General features: G+C 45.8%; 1 protein-coding gene across 1 annotated transcript in view; it reads right to left on the bottom strand.

Annotated features, from left to right (window-relative positions):
• DNER (delta/notch like EGF repeat containing) overlaps positions 1–12,212 on the bottom strand; it is a 321,726-nt gene that overhangs the window by 151,387 nt on the left and 158,127 nt on the right. Inside the window, exon 5 of the mRNA XM_047873611.1 lies at positions 1,148–1,293. Within this exon, the coding sequence (XP_047729567.1) occupies positions 1,148–1,293 (146 nt within the window). The remainder of the gene's footprint in view (positions 1–1,147; positions 1,294–12,212) is intronic.

The following is a 12,212-nucleotide window of genomic DNA, read 5'->3' as shown; positions in this document are numbered from 1 at the left end:
GACTTGGGGGACCCACTTCACTTGGCACGAATTCCAGTGGACAAACGTGCAGAACTGGGGAGACGGGCAAGGAGGCAGGCGGTGAGAGGAACACATGTGCCCTAATGGAACAGGCCCCCTCGTAAAGGGCAGAGTCTCCCTCTCCCGGGACGTTGGGACGTTGGGTACAGCCCACAGGTCACCTGCAAAAGACCGCAGTCCACCTGTTTTAATGGAGCTCTCTAGTGATGGAGTGGGTCTCGGTGGCCACAGTCCCTTACGGGTCTGCCTCCCACATCCTGTCAATCACCCAAGAACAAGGAGGAGGAACTGTACTCAGCTCCTGCCCCAGCCCCAGCCCCAGGCCCATGTGACCCGAGCCACTAAAGAAAATGGAGAGCAGGGCTCAGGTCTGCCGTAGCCCTGAGGACACTGGCCCACAGAGGTCAAACGTAACGTCAGGCTTCTCGTCCCAGCCTCTTCTCTGTTCCTCCTCGTGCTGTTCTCTTGCTTTTGTAACTCTGCTAGAGGCGCTGGAGAAATGCAATGTTTAAGGAGGGGTTCTGTGCTCAACTGGGAAATGAATGAGCCTGCTCACCTCTCCTGTCTTCCGTTTCTCTTGGTTCTGCTACCAGATACGATGGCTATTTCTTCTCATAAAATCTCTACTTTATACCCAAGCAAAATCTGGCACCGCACAGATTTATTATCACTACTTTAAAAATTATGTGGAGGGGCGCCTGGGTGGCTCAGTCGGTTAAGCGGCCGACTTCGGCGCAGGTCATGATCTCGCGGTCCGTGAGTTCGAGCCCCGCGTCGGGCTCTGTGCTGACAGCTCGGAGCCCGGAGCCTGCTTCGGCTTCTGTGTCTCCCTCTCTCTGACCCTCCCCCGTTCATGCTCTGTCTCTCTCTGTCTCAAAAATAAACATTAAAAAAATAATAATAATAAAATTTAAAAAAAAATAAAAATTATGTGGAGATTGAAGATCTATATGTCACATACCAATGTGCAATCAAAACCAGAAATTTGAGGGACTCTTTCAGCAAGTGCACTTGGTCTCTCCCTGTCATTCTTGATAGACACATAGATAGATACGTAGCAATATATGAGCATAGATATACGTATTTATGTAAATATAGGCTTTAGAGCTACCAGGCGTCCCCTTACCTCTGACGGCTTCGTGCTGCACTTTCCTTTTCCTGAACACTCCAAGTTATTTGCATGGCTCTCCCCCGGCACGCAGGTGCTGGCCTTCACCACCAGAGTTAAGCGCAAAGCCACAATAGATTTGGTAATGGAATCATTCACAAAACCTGGAAAAAAGAAAAGAAAAAGTAGGGGACAATAGGAAATGTAAAGTAAAACGTTACCAACATTCTTTCTACAAGACCATGAGTTTATTTAACTCAGCATTTGAGTCTGACGAGCAAAACAAAATGGAATATTAGGCAAACAAATACAGCATGCGACTAGCGGCCATTCAGACCTCCGGCCTGTTGAGAAAGGCCAAGCGTCATGGGAAAATACTTGATGCCCAAGGAAGAGGAGTACCAGGCACTGAGTCATCGCCTTAGATGCTGTTGTCCTGTGCCTGCCCGTGCCCCTCTGGGGGCCACCTGGTCTCTCGATTCCACCCCTACATTAGCATCTTACAATTTACTTTGTTCTGAGCTCATCTTCTTCTAGTCAAGAGTAGTGATCCTCGGGGCGCCTGGGTGGCTCAGTCGCATAAGCGTCCGACTTCGGCTCAGGTCGTGACCTCACGGTTCGTGAGTTCCAGCCCTGCATCAGGCTCTGTGCTGACAGTTCAGAGCCTGGAGCCTGCTTGGAGTTCTGTGTCTCCCTCTCTCTCTTTGCCCCTCCCTCACTCATGCTCTGTCTCTCTCTCTCTCTCTCTCTCTCTCTCTCTCAAAAACAAGTAAATATTTTAAAAATTAAAAAAAAAAAAAGAGCAGTGATCCCTAACCAGTTTTGAAACCAGAAGCTTCATCATTTTGCATGGGCTTTTTCCAAGTACATGCTGCCAACGTTCCAACATAAGTGGTTCAGAATCTGGGAGGTTCAGGTCTGGGGGGACCTCTGGCAGGCATGTTTTTGGAAAAGGCTCCCTAAGTAATTCGAACATTGCTTCTAGTTAAGAACCACTGGTCTGGTAGAAAAACTAATTTCAGTAACACGAGTAATATTATTACTAAGGTAAATCACCTGGAATTAGAGGCATGCACTGAGCCTCTGAAAGCACGTTTTACGCATCTGTTTTTGAAAGTCTAGGTGACTCTGTTATTTAGACAATATTTCTATTCTCTAGCTCATCGTTAAGTCTCTGAAGTTCTTAGAGACACCTCTGATAAAGGTTTCTACACTGGCTTTATTTGCTTAATAAGACCGGGAGTATTCTGGCCCTAAAATACTTTAGCAAACTATTAAAGAAATCAATCTTTGCAACAGCATGCCATATATTACTATGTAATTCCTAATTATGTCACCTAACCCCCCACAGGGAGTCAAAAGGATATGCACGCTATTTTCAGCAATATACGGCTCACACGAGAACGGTGCCTGCCAGCTCCTTCTAGGTAAGAGTGAAATTTCAGTAAGTTGTTGGCACCTCCCTTTGATCATGTCTCAGGGAAAATGCTTAGAGCGGCTCATAATGAAAAGTAATACTGTCCAATTTAACTTTCATCAGACTGCAGCTGGGTTAGAGCAAAGCTGCCCTCAGGAAAGCCCACATGCCAAGAGCAGGAGCTGTGCCCTTTACAAAGGGGCAGCAGGAAGAATCTGAAATGAAATGGAATTCACTTTTTTTTTTTTTTAGAAAGAGGAAGTTCTTTGGGGCTTTATAAGTGATCATTTGAAAGTTGTTGAAAAGCCAGTGTGGTTTCTTTGACATTGCACTCAAACTGATGGACGCTTCCGGCATACTTAAAGAAATGCAGAGCAGATGGCCACTACTTTTACTCTTCCTTCATAGCATGAAATCAATACACGTAATATAATTCTTGATACAGACCTGCAGAGAGAAGCCTGTCCTCCTCTTCAGAATTCTACGAGCCACAGGCCAACTACTTAAGTGGAGAAAACCCCACAAAGTAGGAATGAAGACAGCATTCTGGTTTTGTTTGTGGAGCTGCCCTGCAGCTGCCTTTTGTCAGCCCCTGCGTCTTCGACGGTCTTTCCAAAAACTACAGAATGATGCCGTGTAGCAGGTGTCACTTGGGGGTCGCTCTAGCTAACTAACGCCTGGCTTACCTTAACAACAAGCAAAGGAAAAAGAAAGACGAGATTTAGAAAGAAAGGAGAGAAGAAGGAAGGAGGGAAGGATGAGGAAGACAGAGGAGGAACAGCAAAGCTCGAGACGGAAACTGCATGAGACCCAAGGAAAGGAAACACCAACACAGGAAAACAAAGCAGAAGTGGAGAAAGAAAACGAAGGCCCTCCAGGGGCGCCTGGGTGGCGCAGTCGGTTGAGCGTCCGACTTCAGATCAGGTCACGATCTCGTGATCTGTGAGTTCGAGCCCCGCGTCGGGCTCTGTGCTGACGGCTGGGAGCCTGGAGCCTGCTTCCGATTCTGTGTCTCCCTCTCTCTCTGCCCCTCCCCAACTTGCTGTCTGTCTCTCTCTCTCAAAAATAAAGATGAAAGAAAGAAAGGAAGGAAGGAAGGAAGGAAGGAAGGAAGGAAGGAAGAAAATCAAGGCCCTCCAGCAAAAGTTTCAGGGATTCTCCCACTTCTGATTACACTGTATCACCCTCTCAGTCTCAAGAGAAAATACAGTCTTCGTTCCAACCACAACAAATGCTAAACTAGGGTTCTTTGAAACTTTTCATGAATAAACATATATTTAAATCATCACTGTGTACGGTCCAAGTTTACGATTCTGACTCTGAGGCAGAAATATTGGGCCACTTTACGTGGACAGACCATGTGCTCCAGTGAGCAAGCGGGCACAGGCGACGGGTGTGATGGGCTGCAGTGTGGGACGGAAGGAAGCTGAATTCATTGGTCCTCCAGGCAGCAGACGTTTACCCAGCTCCAAGTAGGAGGCCGCATTCAGGATGAGCTCTAAAGGCTGAGAATGAGCCAGCAAAGAGAGCTGAGAAGGTCACGTGCCTCATGGAGGAGGAGGTCATGCGTCACACGGATGGGAAGGTCAGTGTGACCCACGGATGAGGACATCAGTGTGTCAATGGCCAGCATCTTGATGAGGACAGAGAGGCAGGAAGGGCCAGATCAGCGGGCATCTCGTGAAACTTAGTAAAATGGGAATCCACTGAAGAGCTTTAACCAGGGGAAAAGCACATGACTTACGCTTTTTCAAAGATCACATTTTGGACGAGGAACCAATAAGACTTCATATACGTTGGATGTGGGATATGAGGGAAGGACAAAATCATACATACGGTAAGCAACCTTGTGGGGGTCATACTGGGCAAGTGAATCAAGATTTCTGTTGTGAACAGACTAAATTTGAGATTGTGATGAGACCCCTTTTCCAAATGAAGTGCTCAAAAGCTGGTGGCCGGACATAGGACATGAGTAGTCAGAAACATCAGGGCTGAATATTTAAATTGGGGCTTCAGGGGCGCCTGGGTGGCGCAGTCGGTTAAGCATCCGACTTCGGCCAGGTCACGATCTTGCGGTCCGGGAGTTCGAGCCACGCGTCGGGCTCTGGGCTGATGGCTCGGAGCCTGGAGCCTGTTTCCGATTCTGTGTCTCCCTCTCTCTCTGCCCCTCCCCCGTTCATGCTCTGTCTCTCTCTGTCCCAAAAATAAATAAACGTTGAAAAAAAAAAATTAAAAAATAAATAAATAAATAAATAAATTGGGGCTTCATCTGAATACAAACGGTGTTGCATTTTGGGGACAGGGAAGGGCATGTAGGGAGAGGAAACAGAGAGAGAGAACAGGGAGCCAGAACCAAGCTTTCCAGGCCAATATTCACGGTATAAACTCGGTTGTGTGTTGACATCAGACCACAGCAGAGTCATACTGGAAGAATTAACTGAAACACGTCGCGGCATGATATTTCCACGGTGGGGTTGATAAGAAAAGACAAGATTTCTGCAGCATGGAGGACATCTGGAACTACATGATGGCAGGCCTTTGACAACTTCGGCATCCAAAGGGGGAGACTGTGGTCCCCGACAGAAACTTTCAAGGATGCTACATAGTTCACCTTAGAATTCAGATGCTGGGAAAGGAAGAGGAGAGGGAGGAAGAGAGGGAGGGGAAAGGGAGGGAGTGTTGGAGGGAGGGAGGGAAGAAGGAAAAAGCTACTGCCACACTTGGAGAGCCCACTTCTACTTGCTACGCATCTGGTGATTTCCCTAATGAGCTTGAAAACGATAATGAAGGGAAACTTTCTCCAAAGATTATCCAGAGATCTGTTAACACCCTCAAGTAACTAGTTACGATGACAAATAAAAGTTGGGTTTCCTTCTGCCTCTCCCTACTCCTCCTCCCCTAAGCTTGCACAAAACCATGCAAACACTCTGCCCTGCCCACAACCCCACACTGTGCTCATTAACACAGTAATAAAACGTCCTGCCATCACTACAGTCCTTTTAAAACGGTGACTTTGCCAAAGTCGCCTCCCCTGGTGCCAATGAGAAGCGGAGAGCAGCTGAAAGGGGGTCCAGTCATTATCTTTGGGACGGAGTGGTCAAGCATCAATTGGGAGAGCAAGCGAGATGGCGGGCTCCGGGCCATTAACTGTTTATTTTACCACTTGTCCTCTTTAATATTAACACTAAAGGTCTTAAATGGACTTTGTAGTTAATACCTCATTGGGATTAGTGGCAAATGAAATTTGCATTTCTCACCTCAGTGGTTTGACTAAAGACCATTTTCTTTCCTGTTAAAGGAAAGCATACGTGCAAAATAAAAATTCTGGCCGTAAATACTTGAGCAGTAGGTGTTGCAAACAGACTGCCGACTTTTCCTATTAAGACTTGGCGAGTCATTTGGCACAAACCTATAACCTATAAAAACCGTTCACAGTCCAGGAAGTCCCATGGCTGGCAGCCGACAGGCATGAAAGGCTTGAAATATTACGGGTTTCAGCTCCAGCTGGAGACCCAGGGTTTTTGTATTAACATAGGCATTGGGAAGGCAAAACCCCCCAGTTCCCACATCCCGTGCCACAGAAGCATGGATGAAACGGTGTATCTGCACTGACTTGTTTAAGAAGGTAGAATGGAGGTTAGCGCAAAGCTTAATAAGCTGGTTGGGATCCCCATGGATTTGTGACTCAGTGCCTGTGGACTGAGAAGCAAAACCGGAGAAATAAATCATCGTTTGACAATGTCAGGCCAGAGGCAAAAAAGAGAGCTTGATGCAGGCAGCAAATATGAACCCAGACCAAGCCCAGGCCTCTGTGATCCTGAAAGCAAGGCTTACTCATACCCTCTACTACCCGAGCGAAGCTGTCTTTCTTTTGCAGGTGTGAGAATGCCAGCAGACCGAGAGTTACGGTGGAAAGTGAAGACGCACCAGAAAAGCTGTCACTACACCTGTGTAGTGCCTGGCCACACCGACCACCCCAGGACCTCATTCAAGGTCTTTGTGTCTTTTGGAAACAAGGCTTTCTCTAGATTTCCATGGAAAGGCTGGGTTCTTTGTTCGCCTGCTTACTTTCCAGTTTCGATCCTTGAAGCAGGATATTGCTGTTGGGAACACTCACTCATGTGGATTACCTCATTTTCTGCCGGTTCCCAAGTAACGTATGGCCAAAAATGCTTTCTGAATCAGGAGACACAAGGGCACATTAACAGCAGCAGACCAAATACTTCTGCCGTGGCCACACACGGAAATCATCGGGTGGATTACAACTGGCTGAACAACTATGAAAAGTATGTATTAAGTACTATCATTTGCTCCAAAGAAAAAGAAATTGCAGGGATAATGGGGAGCGACTGTTGAAAAAAATACAATCCCCGTGCTATCCCCTGAAGACAGAATGACTGGCTCTCAGTAAATCTTACTGTCAGAGGCAGCGGCTCTTAACCTGCCTCCTGGCTTTGTCCAGATCTCAACGGCACCTTCTGTGTTCATGCTGCAGAGAAGACTATGAAAAGTCAGCGCTGAAACACGGGCTCTACACTGTAACATGAGCCAAGGCTCCTTAGGCTGACGTTCTACACTTTTCCAAAAGAAATATCTATTCCTGCAGTAAAGGGTTACTAGCCCAGAGGGCTATATTTCTGTTTCTTTTTTCTTTTTTTGAAGAACAGGTTCACCCTCCCACACTCCTTCCTCTACTAATATTAGACTAAGTTATTTGTCTTAAGTAAAGACTTGAGTATTTGAACTAGAGGAGTTAAGTACTAGTTGCCCGACGTTATCTATTCTCCTCACATCCCTTTAATGATAGGAGTTTTTGCTGAGAACTGGGCCACCCAGTTAAAGAACACGCCTCTCCTCAGCGACTCAGGGACGGGATATGTGGCACTTCTGTGATGTACATCTACCAAGACTGAGCAGGTGTTGCCCTGCCCATCCCTCCCATCTTACTGCCCCATGGCAGTGGGGACAGCAAGTCTGAATCCAGAGGTGGAACCTGTGTGGTGAGGGTTCAGAACTGCCCTCTCAGTCCTGGACCAGCCACTTGCTCACTGTAAACATGAGAGCGATGATCCTGGAACTTGCTTCAGCCAGTGTATCTGAGGTCTCTCTATTACAGCAGATGAGACTGGAGTCTAACCAATACAGGTGTGCAAAGGAATCATATAAAACCCCTTCTCTTGGGCTACACCCACCGTCTGCCCTTTGACTCAGAAGGAAGCACTATTTAGCTACTACTTAGTGTGGCAATCTCACAAAATACTAATTCCATCACCCCTCTCCTCGGTATTCCTTAGTATTCACCAAGCAGGGTTGGCCATGAAAGTGGCCCACCTATAGACAGGGGAGGAGTGGGAAGAACCGGACACAAGCTTAGGAAAAACACCTAGTTGTCATTCCTTTTATTATATAGGGATATAATGAATGTGCATATTAACCTGCAGGTTCAGTCTATAGTTTGTAACACCTCACTTATCCTGTAGATAGTGTACGTTTCACACTGCAGAAGTAACTGCCCACCACATCTATTCATCAATTCCAAATCAGTTCCTCCTAATGAGTGGCTTTACTATCTATACCAACATGATTAACCAGGCCCAAGTGCCAACATCAGGGTAACGGGAGGTCATACTTGGCTCTACCACCAGGTCGAGTTCTCGCCACCTCTGAATTTGGGAGAGCGATTTACACCACTCATGCCTTGGGTTATTTCTAACAGAGATAATAACACTACCTATTTCCTGAGATGGTCATTATGAGTAAAGGTCTTAATATTGGCAAAGCGATTAGTACGGTGTAAGCATGTAGAAAGGACTCTATAAATGATGGTCATCACCACCATCACCATCTTCATTGTCATAACCACCATCACCCCCATCACCACCATCACCTTTATCATCATCACCCCCATCATCATCACCATCACCATTATCATCACCCCCATCATCATCACCACCATCATTATCATCACCCCCATCGTCATCATCCCCATCACAGCATCATCATCATCATCACCATCACCCCCATCATCATCATCATTGCCATCATCACTACCATTATCACCATCATCATCATCACCCCCATCATCACCACCATCACCATGATCATCATCACCCCCATCATCATCACCATCACCATTATCATCATCACCCCCATCATCATCATCCCCATCACAGCATCATCATCATCATCATCATCGCCATCACCCCCATCATCACAATCACCATCTTCATTGTCATCACCACCATCACCCCCATCACCATTATCATCATCACCCCCATCATCATCACCATCACCATTATCATCATCATCACCATCATCATCACCATCACCCCCATCATCACCATCACCATCATCCGCATCATCACCATCACCCCCATCATCATCATCATCATTGCCATCATCACTACCATTATCAACATCATCATCATCACCACCATCCCCATCACCACTCCCAACACCATCATCCCTATTATCCACAGCAACGTCAACAACCCAACGTCTATTTAAAGTGGGATCCTCAGGGGAACTTAGACTTGTGTAGGTCTGAGGAAATAGCTCTGGGAAAGCAGGTCCCCTGAGAAAACAGCAGTGCTGGCACATAAGCGTGGAGGTCATTTAGAGAGTCCCCTAACTTGGTTTCTCTGATATCAAACCTTTTAAATGGAATTCTTTTAATCATTTCCACTTTTAAAGATTATTGCTAGAATCTAAAAATAATGTCTAAATAAAAGTACACCACACATACATAATAATGTGCCTTTCACTATCTATCATTTTGAATAATTCATACCTAGATTTACTTTAAAAAGCCAGGCTCTAGGCTACATTTAAAGTTGTAAAGAAAAATATGTGAATAAATGAGGTATGGCTACAATTCATAGGATTGAAAAACATTTAAGAAAAAAAGTATATGTGGCAATTAATATAAGAAACACTGGCCAAAATAATGGGCATGATGGTATAAAAAATAAAATTATGAAATCTTTTCTTGGAGCAAAATTTACAACAAAGCCTGTCAAATCTCTTCCTGTGCCTATTTCTGGCATTAAGTAATCTCCATTTAGAAAAAAGAAATTCATTGCATATGAAAACCACATCCTAATTGGACACATTTTTTTAAGCCAGTTCCTGAATACCCATTGGTAGAACATGAAAATTAATTTGCACTTTCCTTTAAAATTTTGTTGGCTCACACAGAATATACAATTGAAATTCTTCATTTATTTAATCTTTTTCAATGTCTATTTGATCGCCTTTTCATAATCAGTTAGAATTGTATCACTTAATCTTCCATTCGCACAGTTTCAACTCATCAAATACTAGTAAATCAATTGCTAAATTACTGTAGAACTCATATACAATTACCCACCGCATCCAGTCATTAATACCCAATGAATGTATTCTGATTAATGGCATTACTATGAACGTCAAAATAATTAATCACTTCTCTGTGTTGATGTGAGGGTAATAGGAGATTATAAATGCACAGCTAATTGGGCTGCAGATGACTTTATAAATGTTAAGGCGTTAGAGAACCAGGCCTTCAGAGGAGCTAACATAAAAAGCTGTTGATTGACGCGTTTACCTTCTGAACCGTTGCAAGCATTGTGGACGTGATCTTTCTTTCAACTGCCTTTGTTCCATGGCATTCCTTTGCCTTGCTTTGATTCAAAACCTCACTTTAAGTGGGCACCAACTAGATGGTCTGGTAACTTCGAGGTCACGTGAAAGAAGTTACCTGAATTTACACGTGTTTGGTCAGAGTTCTAATTTGAGATGCGTTTGCCTCTTGAATTATGCATAACAACTTTATCTTCCAGAGCATGTATTATTGTACTAAAAATAAAACTAGCCAACGCATTGCAGTCAAGCCCCGGTGGTATGCCAGGGTCTGAAAGAAAAACGACTGGGAGGGATGGAGACGTTGACTCAGACTCAGTCCGTCTGGCGGGACTATTTCTAGCTCATATGAGCGTTGTCACCATAAGAACAGTCAGGCCCTTGGCCTCAGTCCTCGAGATGCTCAAAGGCAGCCTTGACTATCTGCTCCACTCTCTGGAGCTCCAGAAAGTTCTCTACCACTCTGCCCCTCACTTATCTGGTTCACAAACACTTAAAGTTAGAATCACCTACAGAGTTTATTTAACTGTTATGTTGGCTCCAGCCTGACCTAGTAAATCCGAACGTCTCGGGATATGGCCAAAGACACCTGTGGGGTTGCCAGCTCCTCCTGATGTCCGACTGCCCGGTATATCATCTTAAGGATGACTTCTTTTCTGCCACGTTAAAACGCGTATGCCTCGGCAGGAGCTATACACAGGATGAATGTGCTTACCAGTTCCTTCCCTTCGACAGCTCCTCCCCGCCGAGATCTTAACGTGGCCTCCACAGCCCAGCGTGCCTGACCCAACCGACTTCACCACATCTCCACCTCTCTCGCCCTTGTTCTCTAAGCTCCAGCCTTGTGGCCTTGTTGCAGTTTCTTTGATATTACACGTTGTCTCCTGCCACAGGGCCTTTGCACATGCAGTTCCAGTCTTCTGCCTGGAAGGGTCTCCCCATCGCCTAGTTAGTACTTCAGCCTAATTACCTTTCTTCAAGATTGTGATCCCCAATCCCCCAAACTCAGGTCAGATTTTTATTATCAACTACAGTCTTAGCACAGTGTGCTTATTACAGTTGTAACTTTCTATTGATTTGTGGAATCGATTATTACCTGGGGCCCCACTAAAACATATGATTCACGAGGGCAAGGATTTTTATTTGTTTTGTTCATTGCTCTACTGCCAGTGCCAAGCAGGCACCCAGCTCAGTAGGTGCTCAATAAATATTTTGGGGCGGGGGTGCTCCCGGGTGGCTCAGTCAATTAAGAGACTGACTCTTGGCTTCGGCTCAGGTCATGATCTCGGTTTGTGAGTTGGAGCCCTGCACTGGGCTCTGTGCCCGCAGTGCAGAGCCTGCTTGGGATTCTCTCTCTTCCCCCCTCTCTCTGCCCCTCCCCTGCTCGCTCTCTCTCTCAAAATAAATAAACTTTTAAAAATTTAAATAAATAAAAATAAATATTTGGGGCAGGAAAGAAGAGAGGGAGGTGGTGAGGGAGGACAGGCCTGGTGCCCAAATGGCGTGCCAGCAAATACGAGGACTCAGAGGGATGAACTGGCAAAGAGAAACAGGGACCCAGCAAAGAAAGCTGGTAGTGACATAACACTCCCCTGACCTCCCACGTCCGCTAACCGCCTTGGTGGACGGACTAATCACTAGCAGCTCTGACCACAAAGCAAAGTAGTTTCAGCTCCAGCCAGGAGCTGCCCTGAACACAGAGCCCCAAGCCAACTTGGGTGGCAAGCCCCATTATGAACCGTGCCCTGTCCCAGATCATAAACAATACCACAAGCCTGCTCCGGGGCTCACCAAGAAGGAGTGAGTTACAGACTGTCCCTGTTCCCAATCAGCTCTCTCTCAAAATTAAATTCTAGAATTCTGTGTGACTGGCAGTTTAGTGGGCTGCAGAGGGTTTCCTTTATCTGTCCAGAGCAGATTTTCTTCATGCTTCAGTCTTTACGCAAGTCCTGGGAATGCTATCTGATCGTCAGTTCTTTCTAGGGATACTCAGTGTAGCAAATTAAAAATCCAATCCGTCTTCTCTTACAGCCTTGCACTGCCCCA

This window comes from Prionailurus viverrinus, chromosome C1 (assembly GCF_022837055.1).
Source record: "Prionailurus viverrinus isolate Anna chromosome C1, UM_Priviv_1.0, whole genome shotgun sequence".
Classification (NCBI taxonomy): domain Eukaryota; kingdom Metazoa; phylum Chordata; class Mammalia; order Carnivora; family Felidae; genus Prionailurus; species Prionailurus viverrinus.
Note: the sequence above shows the minus strand (reverse complement) of the source record. Positions and strands in the feature narration are given on the sequence as shown.